Source organism: Lonchura striata, chromosome 8 (assembly GCF_046129695.1).
Source record: "Lonchura striata isolate bLonStr1 chromosome 8, bLonStr1.mat, whole genome shotgun sequence".
NCBI lineage: Eukaryota > Metazoa > Chordata > Aves > Passeriformes > Estrildidae > Lonchura > Lonchura striata.
This window is the reverse complement of record NC_134610.1, coordinates 24,091,463-24,119,209: the sequence shown is the minus strand read 5'-3', so window position 1 is coordinate 24,119,209 and position 27,747 is coordinate 24,091,463. Positions and strand designations below refer to the sequence as shown.

Sequence of the window (27,747 nt, the reverse complement as noted above, 5' to 3'; positions counted from 1 at the left end):
TTGATATGCTAACCAATCTTTGATACCCATGCTAGTGATATTTTAATATCCACAATAGTGCTGTAATACTGTAGCTCTTTCTCAGTGTAAATGAGTGTTCCTTTTAAATTATTAAAGAATATGCAGTCAAATCCCATATCTAAGTTTTCTTATCTTCCCATATCTAAGAGAAGTCTCTTGTCTCAGTTTCTTAATTATCCTGGTTTTTGGCCCTTCAGAAATACTAACTTTTTTAGCCCTTCTTTCAGATCCTAAATGCTGTTGTATTCTTTCTTTGATTGTCATTTATTATATCATCCCTGAATCTGTACCCCTCTCTTATGCACCTTTGTCTTTTTCTATTGCATCAAATGTTTCCTACTTATCTTAACTTTTAAGTGTAATTAATTGGAAAATGCATAAAAATGCATTTTTTTTTCTGCAGTTGCAAAATAGAAATAAAAGCAGGGAAGTCTGCCACCTGCTCTTGTTGGAATCAATAAAACTAAACTTAGAGAAACAATTTTACTCTCCTTGTAAATGTCAAGTTAACTACTTATGTTACAGAAGCAGCAAGTAAATAATAGATACTGTTGCAATTATGTAAAACCCAAATAAATAGATATTGGATAGAAGAAATCCCTTTTTGTTTGCTGTTTGCTTTAGGTTTATCTGGCTATATTATGCACTGCCTTTAGAAGGAAGGTTTTATTTAGCACATGCAGTACTCCGAAGGTATTTTTATCCTACTAAAGCAATTTATGAAAAAGCTTAAGTGGTTGAAAATCTGAGAACATAATCTGAAGAACAGAATAATCTGTGTTCCTTAACATTTGTGGGTTGTGGAATGAATGTTTTCCTTTTGAGGAAATCAGTGGTCCTGGATTTTATGACTTATGTTGCAACAGTATGTGCAGACAAAAAGCCATAATGTGTTGAGTATCTGATACATGTATTACCATATTGCCATAAGGAACTGCTATTATGTTAGACACCAACTGATTTCGTGATAGTGTTGGATTTCTCTCACATATGCTTATGTTTTTGTACAGATGATCCTTTAGGAACATCTGCTAGTTTTGTGGTGGTATCTGCTGTTTCCTTTCAAAATTTGACCTTTTTGCCATTTAGTGCTGTGACTACTATAGAATTGTGTTTTACCAAGATCCTTTTCTAAATTGATTCCTGTCTCATAGATATTAACTGTCAATTTTTTGGGTTGTGATTTTTTTAAAAACTTTTTAAACTGCTGGCTTAAAATAAGTGACTAGAACACCTTCCTTTCAATTGTTCAGGTTGTTTCAAAAATACTGGTGTCTGTGGACTAAAAGTGTGGATGGTACGTCTCAAACTATTTCTCTAGGGAGGTAGTTTTGGAACTCTTGTCCTGTGATTTAGGAACCCTTCCCTCTTTAGTTGAAGAGAATATTTGAACAGTGACTCAGGTGTTATAAAAGAAAATGGACATTGTAAGCATCATTGTTTTTTTTGTGTGAGACTTGATGTCTGGTAGCCTACCTGTAAGGGATTTGATGAAACATAATTCACTTATGTTTAAGATCTGGTGGAACTTCCTCCTTCCCCAGTTTTTCACTTACTTGTCATAGGAATATTTTAAATCACTGACAACAATTTTTTCAATGACTTGGTGTAACTCACTGGTCTCTAGCATATGGCTATTTCTCACCTGTGTGTTGCAAGTTTAAACAAGTGGTCAGTTCATTAACAGAATTCAGTGCTGAACTCTGAATTTCCTGGCTTTTGCCTGTTTGAGCAACGTCAGATGGTAGCTGGATGCTTTTCAGTACTGAATAGTTGCTGTAGTTGTCAGTTTATTTGAACTGTGACAATATATCTGTTCTGCCAGTCCATACACTCAAGTGAATATAGGAAAGTATTCTTTGTGAGGCTCTCAAAATGCAAAGCAACAGATGTTATGTACTGCACAATTATAGGTATCCTGGAAACAGATCTTTACACAGAGCAGACAGTCTTGGAAAAACAAAATTTGACACGTGAACGATCAAGTTAAGGGTAACAGCAATGAATCCTTATGAATAAGTATAATGCTGTTTTGCACATACTGAGCTGAGTTTGGGTAATTAAGTACTCATTGTTATATTACCCTCCTGTCATTTGACAAAAGTTTAAAAATTATCTTGTAGTTATATTTTTCTGTGTTGTTTTAGTACAGCATAGTATAAATAGAACAAGTATTGTCACTTAAAAATAACATATGAAAATGGCTTTTGAAGAAAGCCCTATGTAATTCTAAGGAGTGAAAATTCTTGTAAATAGGTTGCTAACAGTAAATAGGAAAACATTCAAGGTGATTTGCTGTGTTTCTATGTGAAAATAGCACATCTTTGCCTGGCTGATCTGTTGACTGTTCTGAAGATGGTTCAAAATGAGATTGCTCCTGTCCAAGTCCTCTCTCTGATCTCCTGTTTGTTGCATGGCCTTTTAGAGACTTGTCAAAATGCTCTGTCAAGAAAGGCACTGAAAGATTTCACACTTGGATGGTTTTGGGTTTCCCAAAGGCCTGCTCTGTCACATCTATGTAATTGAACTTGGAGTGAGGTGATTAGCTAGGGATCAAAATTATTGTGGTGCCAGTGAATAATATACTAACAGTTAGATGGCTATAGATGGTGGTAACTCATGTCAGATTCAAACTTTGAACAGATTTGTGATTTCATTCCATATATTCTGCAGCTGACATTCTCTGGTAAACCTAAGTGTATTGTATGTTTTCATGATTGGGAAAAGATTGTATACAGATGTCTATTTTTAATTTTGTATTGTTTTTATTTAAGGAAAAAGAATACTCTGAGTATTTAATGTCAAATGTAATGTTTCTTGGTCACTTGACTGCAACACACTCATTAAACAGGGCTAATAGTAACTGGAGTTGGTTTGGAAAACAATGCTTAGGAGAGAAATATGTACATGATCAATGTTTGTTTCTTTTTTTAACTGCAGTACAAGTTAAAATTAAATAAGAGCTTTTTTTTTTTTTTGTAGTTAATTATTTAAAATATGATGGAGATGAGCAGGTGGTGATTTTGAAATTTTGTCCCTAGGTCTCACTTGTTTTATGGAAACCATTTGGGGAACGTACACACAGAAATTCAGTACTGAATGTATCATGATTTAAATGTACCCAAATGTTTGTCTTGCTTAAAGCAGATACTATTTTTTTTTTTTTCATTAGCATTTAACAATATTGATTTTATGCAGGAGCAGAGCAATAAAGTAAGTTCTTGCCTACAGCACAACTTCAAAGGTATTGCAATTTTACAGATTTGACTAGGCAACAGGACAGTGAGTCCAAGAGTGTGAATAATTACACATAGTGAAATTATTAGTGTATTGATCTCTTACTTGAATGCCATCATCTTGGAATAAAGATCAGGAGCTGAAGCTATACTGTTCCTAATGTGCATGATTATAGGTTTATCATGTGGAAAATGTCATCTGTCACTTAAACAGTTGTTAGGATTATTATGTTAAGGATAATTAGAACGTAAGTAGAGACTAAAGCAGATGTTTGTATGCTCTATAAACCAGCAGTTATTTAACCACATCTTGGATACTGTGTGCAGTTCAGTGTCCTCAGCAAAGGCAATGTGGGACTGGAGAAGGTTCAAGGGGTGACAGTGGGTAAAGGTACATAATGGCTTCTGGATGAGAGTGGCAGACCAGGCTGGCACTTTTTGGTCTGCAAGGAAAGTACTTGAGATGGTCTGGAACAAGTAGGTGGCAGTTTTGCAGCATAAGAAATAAAGTGCTTCTAATAAGGCTGAGCAGAACCAGACTGAAAACCAAATGAATAGATAAGAGAACTGTAACACTTACTGCCAAAGGATTGTTAATGCTGAAAGATTTTGTGGATTCAGATGGAGATAGAAGGTCTCATTTTACTGCTCTTAAATGTGTAGAAACCACAGTCAGTTCAGGATGTCCCAAATGAAAACAGGTGGGGAATGGAAAAGTACTAGTGGGAAACAGAATAAATGCTTTCTTTATTCCTTCTCTTCTCTTAGCATCTGCCTATGGCTATGGTTTGATATAAGATACTGGGACAGATGGACATTTGCTCTGTCCTGGTATTGCTGCTCTTACATACCAGAAACCAGTTGAATTATATTTAAAGGATATTTTGAGTAAAAGCACACACATCACTAGTTTGCAATTCCACCAGTGTCTGCAGTGCCAAGCAAGATTTGATGATAGAATTTGAACTTCAGCTTGCCTAACCTTCCATTTGCAAGGTACTTCTTTTTATTGGTGAAACAGTACCACTTAAAGAAAGTATGTTATTTGCCTAACAAAATACAAAGGGGTTAATTTTATTAAATGTTGGTTAAGAATTACAGAGCAGGAGCAGACTGTATAGGAAACTTGAATTTCTTATCCATAATTCCCTTAAAAATACTGTTCATGTGACTGCTTCCAATTATTGTAGTATTGGGTGTTTTTTTATATATTTATTTTTGTTGTGGAGAAAGGAAGGTAAATTCCAAAGACATAGACTTGTATAGGATAAGAGTCTAAAACAATTGCAATTGGTCTAGTTTGATCAATTTCAGATAGGGAAAAAGTGTAACTTCAATATACTTTGATGGTATTTTCCCATAAATATATTTATGGAAAAAATTATATTTATTTAAATAATTATTTATTGAAAAATATATTTATTTATCCATAAATATATTTGAGAAGATTTCTGATGTTCACAGAAGAAAACCCTTAATATAAAACATCCATTCCTGTTTGTTATGTCAGCCACTTAAAAATGTGTGCCAAGATATCAATACTGATTATTACTTGAACACAGGTGGTGATAATTTTCTTGCACTAATTCACTTTATGGCTAAGTCAAAGATTATTGTATTATTTGTAATATGCGTCTGGATATGTGTAAAAACTAATATTTCTTAAATTTACTTTTAAATGAGGAAAAATAGACTTAATATTGTGATAAAGGAAAACATGTATGGAATAGTAACAATAACACACTGTGCAAGTGTGTGCTGAAGAGTCTGAAGATGCATCTCTGTTGCTGTGTGGGTGCTCTGAATGGGAATTGCTCCCTGACTCTGCCACCATATGCAAGATTGTGATACTGTGAGTAAAATTCATAGGATCTGCAAGTAAGATACTTACTTCAGCCTCATAGTGACAATCCCTGTGCATACTAGTGTAATGCTAGCATTTAGAAGTTTGAGGAAGTAAAATTTTCTGTAAATTATGGGAGAATTGAAGTGCATCTTTGTCATCTGGCGTATTTATTCAACAGTGAAGACTGATCAGAAATTGGCTTGTTTGTTTGTTTTTATATGTCAATAAGTAATCTTTCAGTTTGATTTTAGTACTTAGTACTAGGATTAGGAATGTAAATGTGAACTGCAAGTGCAGTTACTGTACTGGAGGTAAGAGGAGTTGGTAGTAGATGCCAAATAACTTGCATAAAGTACATTGGAGAGGTTTGTTTGAAGTTGTTGGTGCATGCCAGGATGCAAAGCAGACATTGTGGAGCATTTTGGGGTGTGTTTCTTTGGAGGGTTTTTTTGATGAGTGGCTCTGTTTTAAAGCAGTCAGAAAATAGGTAGGTTTCCATATATGTACTTAGTATACTAATACAGTCATTTGATATAAAAGTGAAAGTTAGCTCTATACTTAATGTTGAATTTCATGGTACTCAATGTTGACATTTTATTCATAAAGCATTTTATGAATTCTGCATGTTCTCTGAAATGCATTAACTTATTCTACTTTATGCACTGATTATGTCACAATTCAAAATGGAGATCTCCAGATTTTTGATAATCTCATGAAAATTTCAAAAAATATTTAAATGACTCATTACCATTTATTAATATAATTTCTGAATGGTATAACAACATAAAATATTAAAACAACTCTAAGGGCTACACCTGATAATTTTGAGTGCATTTTAATTTTCAGAATAGCATTATATATAATTTTTCATAGACTAACCAGATATTGCCTAGCATTATTTTTTTCTGCTAAATATTTTGTAGGCCTGTTGATAGACTTTATAAGCGTCTGATGCAATGGACCACAATTTAAATTAGCTCAGAGATATTTCTTATCTGCAGTTTTTGTTTGACACGGGTGTGTTGCAGTGTGCCTGCTGCTCGATGCAGTGAGCGTGCCCTGAGCTCGGTGCAGATCCACGGGCACAGGTGGGTGTCCTGGTGGCACCACGCAGGGAAACACATGGCACTACACAACATGGGGCAAAGAGCACGCAGTTGGAATTAGAAATCATTTTCTGGATACCTTGGACGTTTGTGCTTGTTCATGTACGGGTAGTAATTTCTAAAAAGGGTGTGCATGTTGTTCTATTGAACATTTGTGAGACACACAGCACTCTAATGTAGTTATCCTTACTTTGTGCAGAGATGAACTATTGTATGAGCTTGTTTGTGTCAATATTTTAATAATTTATCTTTATAACTGCTTTTGACTATATTTATAGTAACATTGGCACCCTGTGTACAGAAGATAAAATCAGTGCTGAAAGGAAACTTGCATCCATCTGGAAGCAATAAACTTTTCTAAAAGACTGCACAGTGTTACTTAATCCTGTGATTTCTCACTGTGAGTGAAATTAAGGTTTGGTTCAGTTGTGTCACATCATATTGGTATCAAATCTTTTGTGAGAGCTATGTCATAGTGTTAAGCTACAAAAAAAGAAAATTAAAATTGATGACAGTCTGAGAATGCAATTTCCTCAGTCTCAGAATTATGCATCATTGCAAATGGAGTCAATTCGATATAAGAAAAATAATTGTAATACAAGAAAGCTTCTGGAGTGTTGCATTTCATAAGCCTTCTCTTTATATGAAGTACTAATTTGTATACTGCACAATTGACTAAGAATATCTTGAATTTGGTGTTGCATTCCAAGTAATTTTTGTATTGTACATCTATCATGTAATATAAATTATATTTTTTATATGAAAAAATATTTTATAAAGTTAGAGAAATATGAACAGTGTCCATAAGAAGAAAGGGGAAAAAAAAATCTCTATTATAAAGATTATCTAATAAAATTCTGGAGGTTTTTTGGTACTTTTCTTTTAAGTTTGTTACTAGTGTGGTATACATGAACAAAATAGGATTTATTCACCCCTGCAGGCAAAGTGGTGTAGCCTGCATTCTTCCTGTTCCTAAGTGGCAGCTGAGTGTTGGGGTGAGGGAAGGGTTTTATGCTTGTCAGAGGTTCTGGTGGTGCTATTGCCATGTCTTGCCCTTGGGCTAGTGCAGGAGAAGCAGATACAATGATACAAAGGATCACAGAGTTTCCTTCATAAATCTCTGAAAAAAAGGAACTAGACCAGAGATCAATGAGGATAAAGCCAAACATATAGAAGTTCATGGATGAGCTCATCTAGCAGCTGATAGCTATGCTTTGATAGCTAAAAGCATCACTTGCTAGGGTACATGAATTATCAAGTTTACAGAGGGAAGTTGAATTGTCTTTAGAATGGGCTGCTTGTTCTTTTTTCCTGAAGAAAATATTTCTTGAAAACCTTTTCCAGAAGAGACTAAAATTCAGATATTTGAGACACGATGAATTCACTGAACACTTATATTTAGCAATATGGATGGTTTCTAAATCTGTATTTGAGGTTGAGGCAGATCTAATGCAAGACTCCAAGTAAAAGTAATTGTTAACTTGTATTAATCAAACTCAGTAATGTTATGTGGCCATAAGAGGTAATTTGTTTCCCCACTTCCCCTTATTTTCTGAAATGACAGAAGTAATTGCTGTGATTGTAGCATAAATAAGTAGGTACAAAACATTGTATATGTGAGATGCTTTCAAGAACATGTAAAATTAAGCTCATGTTTCCTCTTTGGGGATTCTTTAGTATATTTCAGCTCTGCTAGCCCATTCTATTAAATCATGTAGGCTACTAGATACCAGTCTTCTCTTTATTTCAGAAATCTCTCACAAAATAATTTCCCTTTTATGATGGCTGTATATTTGGTCTGTGTAAGACCAATCATTTAATTTGATACATATGTTTGGGGAGGTTTTGGGAAATGATGGAAATCAGTGATGCTATTTACCATGTTGTTACTCTGAAGTTCCTACCATAAGTTCTCTTACTAATTAAATGAAAAGCCTCAAAGTTTAAGCCACTAAGGTTTGCAGCTACTTGCCAAATCATATTATGAAATTAGGCAGTATGTGGGCCATATTCTTAATATAAAATGTAGAGCTTTCTATAGTACATTTCCAGTGACCTCTTTCTTGCTCTGATGTTAATAAGAAAGTGTAATTATTAAAAGCAAAGCTTTTGCTTAATGCATCCTCTCAAATGCTTCAGGATGGGAATCAGTCCTTGTCTGCCTTGCTTCTTTTCAGCTTACCTTGTTGTTCTAGCATTATTCCCAATAGATCTTTATGCTATTTTAAAATTAATCATCTCCTTCAAATGTATTTGTAGAATGAAGGGGAACCTCTTCCTTAAGCTGAAGCTTTTTCTCTGGAACAGCGTTAGACCTTCTGCTAAAGCTTCAATCACACTTTTTTTGCAGAGGTATTTACTCAATTAGCTCTCTGACTTCTTTTCAAACTGCCAGTGTCAGTATGTTTTTCTAATGAAATTCTGCCATTAGCCTGTAGTTAATAAGCAGGGTACTTCATTGCTCTATGTGAGAGCTGAGTCAAGACAGTAATGAAAGCTTGATGGATGGATGTCTGATGAGCCTCATGACCACAGGAAGGCCTTTTCCATGGGCTGCTGACCAGGATTCTGGGTATGAGCATGGCTCTGAGATGTGGTCATGCTCAGAGGGGAAGTCCCAGGCCTGGCCTTTCTCCACAAGGCCTCAGCTCCAGCAAAGCCAGCCTCTGAGCTGTACTCAACTATGCTCTTACAGTGTGGGATCCTCTTTTCTTTTGGTTCTGCCAGAACTAAGTAGTTGGGTGATGGTTGTTCTTTTTGGAAGTTTGCCTATTGCCATCATTTAAAGCTGTAGTGAAACTTAACCAAATTTTAAGTGCTTGAGTCTGATGCAGCTCAAGACTTCAAGGACTACACCAATTGTCCCCGAAAGCTGCCCTTCTTTCAGTTGCTGTGATAGGATGCTGTGCACAGGGGCTGTATGTGCAACAGCCCTGTGGTTTGGTGGGGATGTTCAGAAGCTTGAGAATTCGTTTTTAACAGATATGGTGGAGAAGAGGGGCTGGAATCAGCTGGTTGTAGTGTCTTGAGGAAAGAACCATTTGAAAAGTGGTGAGGGACAAGAGGAGAAGTGGAAAGGTAGAAGGTTACAGTTTTAGATGGATTTACCCATGCTGTGACTATAGTAAAAGTGTTTAGAAATAAGTGAAATTATTCTGTTATGTAATGTAAGCCTTTATCCTGTGACTGAGATTTGCATTGGAAAATTACTTGGATTTTTTGGCCAGTGTTGTGTTGAAAAATTGAGACTTGAAGTACAAATTTATTCCGGAATTTTATTTTACAATATGTCTGCTATTCTTTGTAAAAATATTATTTTTTAGAGGTAGCTATCTGTGATAGTAGTTTAAAATAAGATGACTTCTTCTTTTCCAGTTCTTACTGACTCTTTGGGGAGTTACAATTGGAAGGGAAAATGCACAGCAGATTGGCTCAGGCCATGTTGACTACCTGATGAAAGGAGACAGTCCCAGGTCTTCCTTCTTCCCTGCTGTGAATTTTCATAGCATTTTGTAGCATCTCTAGTTTTGTAGGACTTGTGTTGAACTGATTGTACTAAACAATGTGTCAGAAGAATAAACCAGGGGAAAAGTGGGCAAGCTCTGTTACTTTAGGAGATGATTTGACTCAGCTGGGTTCTGCCCAGAGCCAGACTTGGGGAAAAGGGCTGGACTGCACAGTCATGGCTGGGGAGTGGAGGGTAGGTGTCTGTATTGAGAGAGGGATTAGCAGGAAGGAATTGCATTTGCTTGGCAAAATACATCACTTCTCCCTAAGATTCTCTAGAGAAGGAGAATGAAAATGGGTTGTATTCCTGTCAGATGTTTTTAAGCTCAGTTTTCTGCCCTGAAGGAATACAGCTGCTGCTGCAAGTGAATAGCTGCCATTAAAAGGTGAAGTGAGTAGTTGCACCCTGCTTTTTCTCTCCAGCTCTGCAGAAACCGAGATGCATCCCTTCAGTCCCTTGTAATACTTTCTGAGCTCCTTGCTGCTCCCAAGCAGGTTATTGCACGCAGTCTGAGAAATGCATTTCTGGATTAGGGCCTTACTTGTGTTAAACTTCTCCTGTAACACCTTTTTAAAGGACTAGAGTAATGTAAAACTAATCTTCAAAGAAAAACCAGCCCTTCCCCAACCTGGCCCTGGCTGTACCACCTTCTCCTCAGCTTACGTTTGATACTTTTGGCAAACAGAAACTGGAATTTTGCTTTCTCTGCTTGCAGAAGAGAGTAAGAGGCATAGCATCAAATTTTACCAGAAGTGTTGCATGACCTATCTTTTTGAAATAAGAAATCATTCAAAATTCATGTGTTTTTTGAAATGGCTTTTCTGTCTCATGTTTAGAGTAGTTAAATAAGTGCTAAATAGCCAGAAAAGCTTTGCAGTTTTTCTTGGCTTTTCTGGCAAGATCATATCTGCTTTTCTCACTGCCAGCCCTTCTTAATCAATAAGTAGCTGAAAACTGTAGAGGTTTTATGAATCAGCTGCATGCTGCTTTCTGTGCTTTGCTGATTTACAGTGAGGGAAAAATGGGCTTAGTAACTGATGGGCTAGTAGGTGCTGGTTTTTATGCACTAGACATGATACTAAATATTCCTAAACATAGATTTATAGACATACTGTCAAAAATAATTATATTTAGAATTCTATTTTTCTTTTTTAGTTTATATTAATATAGTTATATTTTATTGTATGTCCCAAATTGTTATATTGAAAGTAGTGTTCATCCAGTGTAGGATGGTCTGTGATCAATGTTATAATAAATAAGTGTTTCATAATAAAGCAGTTCTATAATAAGTACTGATCACTGTATTTCTGTATTTTCTTTAGTATGGTCTTGATGATTTTTTAAAATTTCTAATTGTTTCTGTTAAGTTCCACTGCACTCAGCTGTATCAATCAACTATGAAGGAAGTAAACTTTGAAAATGTAGTGGGGCAGAGGGACTAAAATGTGTATAAGGTTTAATTAATCATTATAGTCAGGAGGGCTAGGTGTCTTGTCAAAGGTCACAGGAAGCATTTGTGACCAAGGGAGTATAACACTCTTTGCTTAGTGTCCAATTCTTGTACTTGAATTATAGTCACATTTCATGTGTGTTTTCTGGTATTTTCCATGTACTCAGATATTTGTTATGGAAATCAAGTCCTTAAGTATCACATCTAGATATTGGGCTTCTGTGGTAAGATAACAGTCCAAAAAGTGGTTCCTTGTTGAAGTGTTGGTGTTTATACTTAAATACCACATTTTCTTTAAAACTGTTCTATTTTTTCAGTAGTAATGCTCTTTTTCTTTGTGTATATTTTCATCAATTTTGCTGTAAACATGAGGCAGTTAACACTCTAAACTAATTAAAACTTGGTTTACTATTTACAATTAAACTCTATTTGTGTGTATTAGTTCCTCATCTTTTGATTTATCTCAGTATAGTTGATTCAGAGATAATTTTTTTGTTAAATAAGAGATTTGACTACCATAAATAGGAAAAAGATAGGATAGTCTCATCACTTGAAATTAGTGAGATGACAAATAGGGGCATAAAACTTCCTAGAAATTCATCTATCCAGGCAGGTTTTTCTTTTTTCATGCTGTATTTGGAAAAAAAAAAAGTGGACATGTGCAGAAACTGTGAGTACAATTAGCGTCAAGCAGATAAATCCAACTCTAATCCTGTTTACGCTCTACATCAGACAGATGTGCTGAGATTGATTCAGACAAGCCCTTGGCTTATAGTAACTTTTTTTTAAAGTGCCATATATTCTGGTTTTGTTAGATCTTTGTTAAATGTTAAGTGCTGTTAGTTTTGCTCTTCCTAATGCTTGTAACCTACTTTATGCAGGTTCCCTCTCTGCTTTCATGATGACAAGGCAGCCTGGTAGAAGAGATTATCTTTATTCCTTGTAATTAAATTGACTTTTTTTTTTCAGAAGATACAACAATGGGAAGTGGGTACTGAATTAAATAAATAGCATGATATCTAATAGATGTACACTTAAATCTCTTGCAAGAACAGATGGTACCCAATATCTTTCTGAGTAATGTGAGAGGACAGTTAATGTCCTGAAACTGCTCGCAATAACCAATACAATACTAACGAGCCAATGCGGTTTTCAAAGTTTAAAAAGTGTCTAATACAATATATACTTTATTGCAAAAGTAAGCTTGGTTGTTACCTCATTCTAGAAATATTTTATAAATACAGCTCATGACTTAAATTTTCTCTATTTGGGTTGTTTTATAAAATTATGCTGCATTTGTGATGGTCTTATTTTCAGTAAGCAGAGACAATGGAAATTATAGAATATGCCTGGGATTTTATGCAGATTTCTTTACAATTTTAAGATAAAATGGGCTGTCCTCATCCTACTAGCTAATTCAGCATTTTCTCTAGAAAAACTTGAGGATGAAGGTTTTTACAATTCAGCATTCCTAGAGTTTATATCCTTTTCCAGGATGCCTCTGGAAATGTATTCCTGTAGAACCAACAAGGTCAGATAGTGGTTTTGAAGGTCTAGTGCTGACTAGTAAGAATATTTTATTTTAAATATCAATAGTTTTGATGTGCATCTGAGCAACATAAGAATTTGATAAATATAGAGGAAGAGGAAAATGCACAAACAAGTAAATAACTAGCTGAAATAGTCATGAGAAGAAAATTCAGATCTTACCTGGCTTAAGACTAAATGCCATTTTATGAAAGCTAGTGGGGAATAAAAAGTGTTTTATCAGGCCTCCATTTTACTTGACTTGTGCTGGATAAACAGGCTAAAGTTTGTAACTTAGTTCTGGTGCACATTCATAACATTGGCATAATAGAGTTCATGATATCCTCAGCAAAACTAAGAGTTAAATCCAAAATATGGTTTATTTTAAAGAATGATTTATTTAAAAGTATTTAAAAAACAAACTCAGAATATTTGCATTGGTCTGGGGAAATGAAAGTTGCAGCTTAGTTACTGCTACAGAATGGTTGTGGTTATATTTCCATTCTCCTAAAACATTGAGGTTGTGTGCTGGCATTTTCAGCGCACTGTATGTCTGACAGTGAGACGTTGTGAAAAAAACCTAAGCAGACCCCCTCAAAAATTCTGTTTTAAAAGTTAAAGCAAGTCTTTAATGTAGATATTAAACTATGTAGTTCTAGGTAATTTGGGACCTCACCAGTCAGTTTTTAATTTCAGGCCTACAAAGACTATTTACCCTGAAATGTTTTAGAAGAGCAGTACAAATTTTGACAGAAACTTAGATCTTGGGTTTAGTAATGTTAGTACCAAGTTTGCTTGTACAATGTTCACTTTGAGTTTCTGTAAAATATTAGTTCAAATGGAATCCGTTATACAGTATTTTTTTCCCGCTCAGTTCCCTCATTTTTAAGGATACATTGACTGAAAATACTTTTTCAGCCGTTGTGTACAGTACTTCAGGATTTATGTTGGGGGTTTTAAGAAAATTATTTAGGTGAGTTTTCTCCTGTTTATTTGCTGTGTACTTCTGAAAATATGGACTTGCCTGTGTACTATCTCAATGCACACCAACATTTACTTGTCCCAGTATTCCTGCTAGGAGCGGAATGATTTCAGCCCAGTTTTACACCTTAGTAGCTGATTTATGGAGATATTAGGACGATAAAATCTAACAAGTTGGGAAAAATATGTGGGAATTATAACAAGGTCATGCTTCTATTTGTTGCAGGTAATTTGATACAGAACAGGAAAAAAAATGGATTTGTTGAGAATTGTGAGGAGAAGTTATACTGACTTGAGCTTTAGCTGTGTTAGCATGGCTGAGAAGCCATCCAGGATTCCTGGATAGAGAAAAGATCACTGCATAGCCTCCTTTCAGAAATTATGTTGAGAAATGCCAGTATCAAATTGTCACAAGAATTGACAAAGTCATTTTTTCCTGCCCAGAAAAAGTATATGACTTTCTGAAACCCTTATCTTCATGTGGTGTAATGAACAGGGGGCGCTGTCCATCTTTCCCTGGGTGACAATTAAAATAGGTTTTCCCAACACTCCAGTACAGCATGTATCATCTATTGATCAAACAGAATCTGCTACAGTTTTTGCTATTGAGAATCCAGAGTTGTTGCTAGATTTGGGGAAGTTTTCTGGTTTCTAGCATTTCTTGCCTTGGGCTGGAAAGGGACCTTTATTGATATGCTGTATCAGGTCTGCTGTAATTATGAAGAAAGCAGGGAAAATTTTCTTTCTGTGTCCAAAGAATCTAATACCTACAGGAAGGTCGATATTTTTCCTTCGGTTTGTGTATTTGACTTTGGTTTTGAGGAATCTGAGTGCAGCTCAATAGAGCAGAAAAAGGAGAAGCCTGTACCATAGTGCCTCAGTTGATAGATCTCCAAAAGGCACTTGGAAATGAAGTGGTAGCATCTGCAGCCACAGTATCCATGTAAATAACAGCCACAAGATAACAAAACCTTCCCTGGGACGAGGATCTTGAACTGTCGCAAGAACTTTTTTGGAACTGTTTTTCTTGCCTTCTAAACTGAATTCATAAATCAAAAATGAAAGCAAAAATGGGTAACACAGTTTTGGCTTATTTGTCTGACTGTTTTTTCTTGACTGTTTTCTGACACATTTCTGCTATAAACACAAAAGGTAATTGTTGTAGCAAATGAAAAAATATAGGGAGCATATAGTCAGCTTGGGTCATAGCACACTTTCTAATCTATGATTTACAAGTATAACTGCTATGATTGCTGTGATTTAGGTGAATAGAATAAAGAATTTGCTTTTTGAATGCGAATTTAAAAACGTCTTTCTTAGAGTGTGAAAATTTAATAATTTTTTTGAACGCCAGAAAGCTGAGTAAATAAATAACCTCTTTGAAATTGTTTTGTTTGTTCAGCTGGGTACATAACAAAGTTGGTAAAACAAAAGACCAGTGATTGAGGGAAATCATATGTCATAAGTTTCAATGAAAGCATGAACAGATGCAAGAAGTGAACCTAGAGATGAAGCCCTAACAATACTTTTAGTTGTTACTCCCAGTCACTGTAGTAATGCTTTTCTTTTTGTTTTTTTTTTTCCCTTACAGGTGATTCCAGTGTGGCTTTACAGGCTCAAGAGGAGATTATCGAAATGAAAGATGTATTTTCAGTAAAACTGAAACGTCGTCGCTTTGCAGGGCAGAAAAAAGGTGGTACTTTGCTGGGTATCACAATTTTTAAATGCTTGAATAAAGAAGAGAATAAGCTTACAGACTGTGCTATCCATTTAAATAACTTAAGTGAAGATCATTGTCAGTCATGGTTTAGACATCTGAAAGAAATTTTAAATGGTAAGCATTTAATTGAGGTTGATGTCACATTTATTTCTGTTGGCAATACATGAGGCTGACTGAAGCTCAGAAACATCTTACCTGTGGAAATTAAGACACAGATAGGAATCTTAATTCTGGCAAATGTTTACTACTGAAGTTGTACATGGTCAAGTGTAAAATCTATAAAAGTGACAATAATTGACTAATATGTCTATAAAAATGAAACAAATTGGTGTTATTTTTGGAAGAGTTTTAGAAGCTACTGAAAATAAGTGATTTTCTTTAGTCTTACTGAAGAGTCTTTTGGGAAATCTGCTTCTGAAACAAAAAACATATTTAGTTGATATTTTCACGTGAAATTGCATCACACCTGATGGTACTGCAGTAGTTGCACTTCTGGGAGCTCTTCAGGAACTTTCTAGTGACGATTTAGGAAATCCCACTTGAGACCTCTATATTCCTTAGGAGCCTAATGGGGAGAGACTTTCCTCATCATAAATACACAGGTGGCAGTGCTCTTAAGGTTCTGTAGGATTCCTCTTGCATTATTTGATACAAAATTTATTGACAATAGGGATGGAATGCAATTCTTTACTTTAAAAGCATCTTTCTGTGTTTGCCTATGCTAATGCAAATTTCATGATGCTTTGTTTAACCAATTGTAGTGTTAGTTGGTTGGGGTTTTTTTTATTTTATGGAAACTCTACCAAAAAGAAGAGAAAATATTCACCATATAGGGAAAAGAGCCCCACAAGTTCAAGCTTTTCACTGTAGTTTATATTTGAAAGGCACAGAATGTAGCACACTTTTGATTTAAATACCCAAAATGACATCCCTTCCCCAATACCAAACTCTGATTTAACTCCAAAAGGTGTCTCTGTTTACAGATTGTAGCAAATGAGTTTGTTTATTACAGAAGAAAAGCAGTCTATCTTGCAACACACTACTAGAACTCCAGTTGAATTGTTAAGACTGAGCCAGATTATGGAATTCAAATCTTGTACATCTGTAGTGTTTGTAACAACACTTTGAATAAGAATTTATGGTGTGCTTCTACTAAAGTTTCACAAGCAAATATTAAAGAAACAACATAAGTTATTAATAGTGCACTCTTGCATTGTTTGTTTGCTTTGGATTTTCCCAATGAAGATGGGAAGTGCCTTTCCTTTTCCCCTTTTGAAAGACTTTATCATGAGGTATCTCAATCTGCAGAAGTGCCAGGATTCCTGTAGATCTCCAGCTACCCATAAAGGCAAGGACATTTGCATAAGGAGCAAATGTCTGTTTTGTTCCTAGATTACTCTCCATCTATCAGGAGCAGTGATACCATATGGTCACAGAAAAAAAAAAAGCTGTAGAATCTCCAGCTCAGGTTGCCTTGACCTCAAGGTGCAGCCTCTGTTTTATAGCTTTGTAATTGGAAGCCACCTGAACCGGAAAAAAAAGTGTTCTGTGCAATGCTGTTTCTAGTTCTTGCTTCAGTCTTTCTCCAGAAGCTCAGACCTTGTACAGATGTTTCTTGGATCTCTGATCAGCCTTCTACTTCAGGAATAAACAGGACTCAGAGACATAAATATAACCAAATGAAACCCTCATCATACCAGTTGCTAATGTGTAAATTCTTCTAAGTCTGAACTAAAAGTATACAATGAAGCTGTGTTCTGTTGATTTCTCAGTGGCTGATATTTCTGTGTAAAACAGTAAAAGATTTTCATAGTTTTTGCTGCAGCTTTTTTCTTGTTTTTCTTTCTTTTTTTTTTTTTTTTTTTTTTTTTGTAATAGTTCTTTTTAATGAACTCAAATTGGCTGCTTCTGGTTTTATCCTTCTGAAACAGTAAATATTACCTCCCTATCCTCCCTCCTCCTCAGTCTGTCTGATCATAAAGTGATTTTTCATTAACTGCTACATTATTTATTTGAAGGATTTTTTTATTGTTTCTGGGCTGGATCAAAGTAAAAGCAGGTGATTTATCAAAGTAGGAAAAAAACCCCATATTTGGTCAGTAATATTTAGACATTCTGACAAATGGGAATACATATTACTGACAGGTGTGTTTCCTCTGCAGATAAATGCAATTTATGCTTGTTTACCTTTGACAAGATTATAGGTTTTTATGCATATACATTAATTAGGGAACAACAATAGCAAGTTTATTGGTGATAATATGAGCCAAAGTTTATCTGGAGGTTTCTAATCAAGATTTAAAAAAAAATATTTTATAAATATATTTTATATAAAATATATTTATAAAATATAAGTTATTTTATAAATACCTTTTGTATTTTATTTTATAAGTTTCATGTACACAGTTTCCTTTTTACAGTGTGATCTGTGTCTGGCATGAATATTTCATACGTGATTTTCCCCTATTAATTTTTGTTATCTTCACAGTGAGTGTCCTATGTTACTTTGATTTTGTTCAGAGTACTTCAATTTAAAATTTAACTGAGCTATAATTTTTTATGAAGCCTGTTATCATGTGAGTGAGCACACACAGATATAAGTGTTTAGAATTTAGTTACAGTGACTGCTATTATGATTCTTTCTGTGTGTGTATGACAGGATAACAAAATATATGTGCCACCATCCTCCCATATTTAAGTTCGTTCCTATTTTCTGCCTGCTGTTGCTGCTGTTCCAGTGCATGCCAGCTAGATATGAAGAGCTTGCTCACTGATAGAGTGTTCCTGAAACCTGATCTGTACATCACATGTGTGTTAAACTGCTGTGAGATAACCACTGCCATCCTCATGCACCTCTGGAGCCTTGGCTCTGGGCTGGTTTCTGTAAGGCCCCAAAGGGCAGCTTAGAGAGGGTCTAGTGTGCTGTCCCCTCGTGTCAGCCCTGGTGCACACCCCACTCTGTGATTTCCATTTATACATCTCATCTTTTCGTACAGGATTCACAGGCATAGCATGTGGGAACTCACTGTGTCAGTAGAATTCACTGTTTCATCTGAAATCCTCTGCACATCTTGCAATCCTTTACACAGTGGTTCTGAAAGGGTTGAGGCAGGCTCAAAAATGAGAGAAAATGGACAGTTGTCAATGCTCATCCATTTTTTAAAACAAGATAAGACTTATTAACAGCTGATTTGAAAAAGCTTTAGTTAAAAATTTTGTAAATTAACAAAAGACTGTAAATGTGGTTAGGAATAAATGATAAGGTAGCAAAATAAGCAGAAAGTGCATTTTATTTTTATCTACTGTTCTGTATTATCTATCACAAGGGGATTTGATATGAAAGCCTGAAACTTCATGCATGAAGTTTTAATTAAACCATTAATGTTAAACATTAACTTAGCTTAGTTAATATTAACAGTGGTGTCTCCATAGTTACATCAGTGACTCTGTCTAATATTGTTAGTTTTTCTCATGTATAATATTCCTAATGTTGTATAAAGTATTTATAAATGTAGGTGGTAATGACATGATTCCAGGCTCTTAACTTTTGTAACATAAACCCATTTTCCTAAGGCTGGGGCCTGAAAGCAGCACAGATGTATGTCTGAGCACAGCGTCTCTGCTGCCCTAGGAGCCTTTGTTTTCAGAACACCCTGATTGACCCACCACCCTTCATGGTTCACTGATTCACTTGATAGATCAAGTTTAAACTAGTGCATATTAGCACATTTGTTAGTACTAGGGGAACAGTTGGCCTTCCTGCTTTAGGCTGCTGGCTCGTTTCAAATGGAGCAGCCAGGGGAAACAATAGCAGAATACCAGTTAGGGGAGCCCCAAAAGGCTGGCAGACTGGGATCAGTTGCACACAGTAGTCAATGACATTGATTCATTCATATAGATGTTGTTTAAAGACAATTAAAAGATTATTATTCAGAAACACTTTAAAGAAGCTTCACAGTAATATTCTGTGAAAGTTTAATCTTTGGCTGTTACAGGATATGCTTTCATTAAACTCAGTTGTTTGGTGCATTCTAATGTGTCCAGTGCACACCAGGAATGATAAAGTAATAAATTTTGTCATGATCGTCCTTCATGTCAGTTGGCAATTATTTGGCACAAATAAAAACACTTCAGTAATGTAACATTCCTGCTCAAATGACTTGTTTTTGAAAAATATTTTCATCAATGAAGTATTTTATCTCTCTAAAAAGCAAATTCATATTCAAATACTCACAAAGATAATATCTTAATACTTTGGTCCTGTAAATCAATTTGGTTCTTGAAAATCTTGCTAGGATTTATGTATTAACCCTGATATGCTTTTCAGCAATAGTCCAACAAATGTAATTATAAATACAGTTTCTGGTTTAGAATGATTTAATGAATTAATTTTTCTTAAAAAATTAAATTAAACCATTTCCTCAAAAATCTAGGATTTTTTCCCCTCACCAGCTGAAAAGTCTATTTTCTTTTGCCTTCATAGGATTTTTGAAACTTTATATTGCCACCTAGGGTTAAACTTTTACATCTCATATGCAGAAACATTGAAGTGAGATAGTGATGTTTGCTTTTCTCCCTTCAGTTTTCTCCTGATGTCTGTTTCGCAGAACTGTAACTCACACTGTCTGGGTAACAGAATTTTTGACACTTTATCTGTTTTCTCTACTTCTACAAACTGTACTTTGCTATTCTTTCCCCCTGCTTTGTCTGTATTTGTATATTTGGGGGTGTGTTTTTGGTTTATTTTTTGTAACTTTAAAGGTATACTTAGATATCTATGGCTGAAGTCCGTTTTTACAGATTTTTAGCTCTGGGTGTTGGTGGGAGGTTGAGTGTTAGGAGGACCAGCTGATCACAGCTTCTTGTAAATAAGGTAAGAAACATGACAGCACATTTATGAATTTGGTTAAATCCTTTCTCTTTTGATGCAGAAGTCATTGTTCTTATAAGTTATCAATTTAATTTTGACTGATGCTTTAGGCAAATGATCAAGTTATAGAATTTTTTTGTCTTAATATTTTTATAACTTCTAAAAGACTGCAACAATATTAGTTTGTGTATTTCAATTAAGACACTGTTATAATGTCTTTATGATAGTTATTTGTATGTATTAATAGTCTTTGGGAGCTTTTGTTTAGACTTCCATGTTTGTGTTGTAATTCCTGTAAAAAGGCAGTTCACTGCAGTACCTATCTGCGGTGCTTCCTTCTGTTTCTAGAGACTCAAGAAGATTTTAGGTTGGAATGGACCTCTGGAGATGATTTGGTCTAGCTTCCTGCTCAGGGCAGGTGAGCTTCTAATAACGATCAGGTTGCTAAGAGCCATGTCCGGATAAGTTTTGAAAATCTCTAAGGATGGACAATGTTTAAGGATGGACATGGCTTAACTGCCCTCATTGTGAAGGATGTTTTTCTTTCTTTCACACTGGAATATACCTTGTGCCACTTGTGTCCATTGCCTTTGTCCCTGCGGCTGCGGGAAGCCCGGCTTGGTGGCCTGTGACTGCCACAGGAGATGCTCAAGGGAAGATTTCGGTGGATTTTGTCCTTGAGGCTGCCAGGGCGCTGACTCCTGCGGGCGGCTGCTCCGGCCCCGTGCCGCAGTGGCAGCTCTGTGCAGCTCTGGGCCTGCTGCGCCTCCGCCTAACGCGGGAGCAGTTCTTCAGTGCCAGCCTCGGGAGATGCTGAGAACAAGGCTGCAGTGACACGCTTTGGGCTGCCGGCTGGCCTGCTCCTGCAGCCCGGCGAGCCCCTGCCCTTCCGGGCTGTCCTGGCACGGCTCCCTCATGCTGGCTTCGGTCCCTCGGGAGCTGCCGGCGCTCTCTGTGGCACTGTCCGCTGGAGCTGTCTGTGCTCTCTGTGGCACTGTCCGCTGGAGCTGTCTGCGCTCTCTGTGGCACTGCCCGCTGGAGCTGCCGGCGCTCTCTGTGGCACTGTCCGCTGGAGCTCTCTGTGGCACTGTCCACTGGAGCTGCCGGCGCTCTCTGTGGCACTGTCCGCTGGAGCTCTCTGTGGCACTGCCCGCTGGAGCTCTCTGCGCTCTCTGTGGCACTGCCCGCTGGAGCTCTCTGCGCTCTCTGTGGCACTGTCCGCTGGAGCTGTCTGCGCTCTCTGTGGCACTGTCCGCTGGAGCTCTCTGCGCTCTCTGTGGCACTGCCCGCTGGAGCTCTCTGCGCTCTCTGTGGCACTGTCCGCTGGAGCTGTCTGCGCTCTCTGTGGCACTGTCCGCTGGAGCTCTCTGCGCTCTCTGTGGCACTGTCCGCTGGAGCTGCCGGCGCTCTCTGTGGCACTGTCCGCTGGAGCTGCCGGCGCTCTCTATGGCACTGTCCGCTGGAGCTGTCTGTGCTCTCTGTGGCACTGTCCGCTGGAGCTCTCTGTGGCACTGTCCGCTGGAGCTGTCTGCGCTCTCTGTGGCACTGTCCGCTGGAGCTGTCTGCGCTCTCTGTGGCACTGTCCGCTGGAGCGGTCTGCGCTCTCTGTGGCACTGTCCGCTGGAGCTGCCGGCGCTCTCTGTGGCACTGTCCGCTGGAGCTATCTGCGCTCTCTGTGGCACTGTCCGCTGGAGCTCTCTGTGGCACTGTCCGCTGGAGCTGTCTGTGCTCTCTGTGGCACTGTCCGCTGGAGCTCTCTGTGGCACTGTCCGCTGGAGCTGTCTGTGCTCTCTGAGGTGCTCCCTGCCAGAGCTGTCTGTGCTCTCTCTGCTCCCTGCCAGAGCTGTCTGTGCTCTCTCTGCTCCCTGCCAGAGCTGTCTGTGCTCTCTCTGCTCCCTGCCCGGGCTCTCAGCTCTCTCCGTGCTCCCTGCCGGGGCCGCCCGCGCTCTCTGAGGCGCTGCCGCTGGGCCCGGCCCCGTCCCACGCTCGGAGGTTTCGCTGGCTCAGGTGCTGGCCTTTGGGTTTGTCATATTGGACATCATCAGGCTTTCTTGTAGCTGATCAGCAACCATTCCCCCCAACACATCCACAGTCCTCACCAAGTTGCCTATTTTCTTTTTTCTCCTTTTTGAAAGAGGTGCTTTTGAACACAGGTGCTTGTTCCTGCAGGCATTCAGGATTCTCCAGCATTAATTTGCCGTGCAATGACTTGGCACTTTGTGCAACATTTTGACGTAAACATGGTTATACATTTTTTTTTTGGTGTATGATTTTGTGGTTATAGCAGCAAACTGATTCAATAATTTCCTTCAGTATCTTTAAGAACTCTTCTAAATGTTCTGACACAAACTGGATAAGGAGCTAGTTTGTTTTCAAGATTCTTTGATGTGATGAAGTAAATGGAAAAATTATCTCTGTGACTTCTATAATAATGCTTTGATCATAAGGAATACTTTCCTCTTTAATGTTGAAATAGTGTTCAGCTATAATTTCTTTGAGTAATTGTTCCTGTTCGGTAGTTGAGGTAGAGTAAGTGGAAGGAGCTGCAGGAGGCCCCTGTTGACACTCTGAGGGTACATGTGGCTGCAAAAATTGAAGTAATATTCTTCATGGGGCAGGAAGATGTGATTTCATTCTTGGCTCCCTTTGGAGTTGTGGGCTACTACTAATTTTGTTCTTGAATGTTGAAAGCAGTACACTTGCTAGACATTCTAGCTTTTATTTGGCTAAGAAAGTGATACTGAAACAAAATTCAGAATTGTTAAAATCAAGCATTTTAAATAAACACCAAAAGAAGAACAATATTGCACACTAGTGCTTGCTTCTTGTAGCAAAGCAGCCTCACTGAACTATGGCAATTGCAGGAATTCTAGGAAAGTGAATTTGAAAAGTAATGTTATTGGTTTAATATGAGTTATTTACTCTTCAACAAAATGCCATGTTTCAAATAAGAAAATTACTTCATGGGATCAATGTGCAAGACAAGGTCCAGCTTTGCATAGCAGTATTTCTGTGTTATTTCCTTGGAGTTTATTACTCCAAAGGCCTAAATTAACAATAATTCTTGTATTTCCAAATGGTACTGCCAATTTGCTATTTTTTTGTAATTTTGGACCTCCTTTACAAAAAGAAAATTTCCTTTGGACTCTTTGATTTGCACTCTCAGAAAAGAAAAGTGTTGGATTGTTGCATCAGTTTTGTTGGTGTTACTTTCATATGCCTGCTGGGAGTGAGTCATTACATTCCAACAAGGATATATTTTTGTGTTTGGGTTTTTATCTTTTTTGGTGCCCAAACTTCACATTCACCCTGCTCCTGAATTAGGGTTTAACTAGGCTGTGACGTATGCATTTTTTGTTTTGGTTCCTACACCTGTTTATTAGCTGTACACACAAAATTAATCAATATTGTAATTTAAAGATAAGTAGTGCACATGCAAGAAGAAATTGAGACTTTTTTTTAGACTGTAATTTACTTATCCTGTCCAAGTATTGTAATGGTTCTGATTAAAAAAAAATAAAAACAAAAACATTTAAACTGTAAAAATAGTCAGTTTATGTATAATCTTGAATGTCTTGTTTTCTTTTTAGGTTTTCAAAACAGACCTAAATCTTTGAAAGTGTTTGTTAATCCGAGCAGCCACAAAAGAGAAGCCACTAACATTTATTATGAAAAAGTTGCACCTCTTTTTAAACTTGCTGACATAAAAACTGATGTCACAGGTAAATTGCTTCAGAGGTATAATTTAATCCTTTGTGAAACTAATAGTTAAGCATGCAAGACAATTTGAATTTACTGCTTATCCTTATTGCCTTTAACTGCAAGTATTGCATTAGGAACTGTAGTTAATACAACACAATGTATTTTTATTTGGTCAAAAAGTGCTTCAGTAAATCTGTTATTGATTCAGTATTTTTCACCTATAGAAATCAATACTAGTAATTTAGTCTTTTTTCCTATGTCTGTTCTAACTGACTTGAATATCAGTTAGATATCAGTTTCAGCTTAAAAAAATTATAAGAGGTCTCATCTTGCAGTTGTTCCTTAAATTTCTTATGAAATGATGACTTGTTCAGGTTGCAGGACAAAAATTATTTTGATAAAATCTGATTTAGCCATGAGAATATACTAGTGCAATAATGGTAGATGAAAATTATCTTGCTAATTTTATTCCCTGTATCCATGTATTTTTTTTAACTACTTAGCCCACAGTTTAAAGTAACATCAATGGAAGATTAAAGACACATTAGAAGAATTGCGAAAAAGATTGTGTGCATTAGAATTCTGTAGAAATAATTTCTTAAATGCCCTGAACTGAGAGGGAATGCCAGCAGCTTTATATAAATTTTAATTCTCACAGACATAGTTTTCCACCTGGAGGGCATGGAGGGTGTGAGCAGACTAATAATGCTGTCATAAAAGAAATTGACTTAGCCTTGTTCGGTCACAATTTTAAAAAAGTTTTAATACAAGTTGTGAATACAATTTGTGGAGGTTTCAAAAACATTTTTACTAGTGGAACAAAAACAGATTTAAGTTTATTTAAAAATTATTTTTCTTTGAAATTTGAATAGGAAACTTCTTGGTTGAGCCAGAAAAATGCTTAATGGCCTGTCATTCAATTGAGGTTATTTTGGCAATGTTGAAATAGTCCTGTGCTTATTAGCTGCCTAACACTCCTCCTACAGGCAAAATGAGAAAACTGCATTGCAGTTTTCAATGCTGGTAGAGAACTAAATAATTAAGAATTATGTTTTGGGTTTTTTTTTAAATAGAGGGGGATGGTGGGCGCTGAGTAAAAGTTCTGTCCACTGGTACCCTATTCAAATAAAACCAAGTGATTTATTTCGACTAAATTGAACTGGGTTTTTTCCTTCCATAATTGTTTTGGGTTTTGTGAAGTTGGAGTGTGCCATTTGCTGTTCCTGCTGTTTTGGAACATGGCCAATATTTATAAAACTGGTGGTGTACCAATCTGTATTAGGTACTGAAATTGTGAAGGCTTTTGTACATTTTTTGCACTGAAGATAGTTTGCATTTTGACTTTTCCACATACATATCTATAAAATTCATTGAATGCCAAATTAAAACTTGTTGAGCACAAAAATTTTATAGCAAATTTGAACTTCTGAAGTGGCTCCTAGTTCATATAAAATAAAAAATTTGCAGGTTACTAAAACCACTTCAGAGCATTAAAGATTGACAGTGTAGTGCTGGAAGACAGAGCTCTTTTCCACCAGTCTTGTACATTGGTAGCTGTTGCTTCCTCTCTGATCAAGCTTTCCAGATCTTATTCTTCATTATAGCTTCTCTTGGAATAAACTTCTTATGTGTTTAGAAATATTTTCTGCCACCCAAGGATATATGGCAATCTAAAGACATGTATGTAAATAAATGAGTGTATGTAAATAAGTGAGATGTAACATTTACTTTTTTCTAATAATTTCAAAATTTTGTAGAGTTTTCTGTTGTTTTTTTTTTTTTTTTCTCCCCCAAATGGCTTTGTGTGCTGTGCTTTAATAATTTCAGTAAAAATAACCAAAGGTATTATGGAATGGATTGTGTTTTGCTGGGTTTTTGGGTTATTTTTGTCACATGCAGTAAGCAAATCTTTTGCAGTAAGCAAAAAAGTGCTTAGAGCTCTAGAAAGTGTGAATTGGCAAATTTAAACGGAAGCAGTACTTTTAACTGTGGCTAAGGTGAAAAAACAGATAAAGTCTGGCCTCTTTTAAGAACTGGGCAATTTTTTGTGCTGCAGCTGGGATGGGGCAACTAAGGATAAGAATGGTGACTCTTCCAAAAATTGAGTTCTTCAAAATCTCAGTCCACTGTTGAGATGCCTGCAAGTACTGGCAAACTGTGATAATTGAAGCTAGTATTTTAGAAATACATTAGTATTTTGCAACATCTTACACAAATTTAAAGAAAAATAATAAATAAATAAGAATAAATAAAGGAAACCCTGACAGAATCTTGGCTTGTCTCACTTCTCTTCCTAGTTTTGACTTTTTTGCTTCCATTTATAAATACTTACAACCTGGACTTTTAGGCAAAAATAACAACCTTCCCAAACTCCTATTTTTATGGCTGAACCACAAAGGAAAGGAATGTTGGACAAATTGCATTGGTTTTAACTTAACCACATGGTAAATACCAACAGATAACTGGTGTTGATGCTGGATGAGAAAAAGCTGTTATCAGTAACAGTTAATCCCATTGATTTTAGTCTGTGACAGGAGTGCCAGTATGTTTAGGTATCACATGAAAGCATCCCCTGTTTCAAAGTGTTGAACTAATTTTATATTGCTTTTTCTATGTGTAGAGGCCAAGCCCTTGGTTCTTGTTTGCTATGTGAAGGGGATGCTAAAGTATTTTTGGAGTATGTGTGACAGTTCAAATGAGGTGCACCTTTGGTGTCCTTCCTCAGAATGCTGTTAATCTAACACTTAAGAACAAAAAATTATTGAAAAAAAATATTTCTAAATTATGCATTAAAATGGTCAAAAAATAAATAGTATTCTTATGATAATGATTTTGACAAATATGAGATCTGGATCGTTCTCCAACAATGAAAGAAGCTTTCTTCCTATTACCAAAATGCATTGAGTAGTTTTTTTTGTTTGTTTGTTTTTCCCCCTGAATTGGAACAATGCCAAATATTCAAACACTTAGCTTTTTTTCCAGCTATCAGAATGATTTATACATGCTCTTCTGGAGGCTGTCAAGCCTGCAGAAAACTTTCTAGACATGGTCTTTTTATGTCTCTATTGGATTTTTCTAGGTTCGTTTTCTACTTGAACTATATTCTATATGTTCTCATAAAGATTTTAGTGAAAACCTCATTTTTTTGACTGCCTTTTTGTTATTATGTGTCAAAATAGATCCTCTGTCATTCTGTCATCAAATTTTAAATTTCTTTTAATTCCCCAATCTTAAGCCTTGTACAATTCTACATAATTTCCAACTTAAGCTATTAAATACAAAGAGGATGGATTTGCTCTCAATCTGGCTAACATTAGTAATTTTTACTGCCTTTATTGATTTCTATGTAGACATGAGGTTTCTTTATTTTCATGTCCTTGTTCTTTGAGTGAATTAATTCTGTAACAGTAAGCATAACTTACATTACATTAGGAAAGCACTGAACATGTTTTCTGTTACAAAATAAATCTTATTTACTGTTCCATTTTAATTAGACTGTACTCATAACTTTCTAAATGTCATCGTGTTCATTTAAAAAGGCATGTAACCTGGTAACCAACTCTATTTTCATGGGAAGAGTTTCTTTCACAGCTAAGCAATGGTAAGATATTTGAACCTTTCTGCATTTTTGCATGATGCACACTTTTATTGGTCACTTTTCACACGGCCTACAGATCTTGATAAAGGCATTGTTCCCATTGGCAATGCAAGGCTGAATATGGTAGCTTATATAATGTGCTTTGATATTCCAGAGAGGCCCTGAATGGAAGTAAATTCTGT

General features: G+C 36.4%; 1 protein-coding gene across 1 annotated transcript in view; it reads left to right on the top strand.

The window, feature by feature from the left end:
- The window catches only part of CERKL (CERK like autophagy regulator), a 51,939-nt gene that overhangs the window by 6,123 nt on the left and 18,069 nt on the right, over positions 1–27,747 (top strand). Inside the window, exons 2-3 of the mRNA XM_031505397.2 lie at positions 15,267–15,509; positions 23,856–23,987. Coding sequence (XP_031361257.2) covers positions 15,267–15,509; positions 23,856–23,987 — 375 coding nt within the window. The remainder of the gene's footprint in view (positions 1–15,266; positions 15,510–23,855; positions 23,988–27,747) is intronic.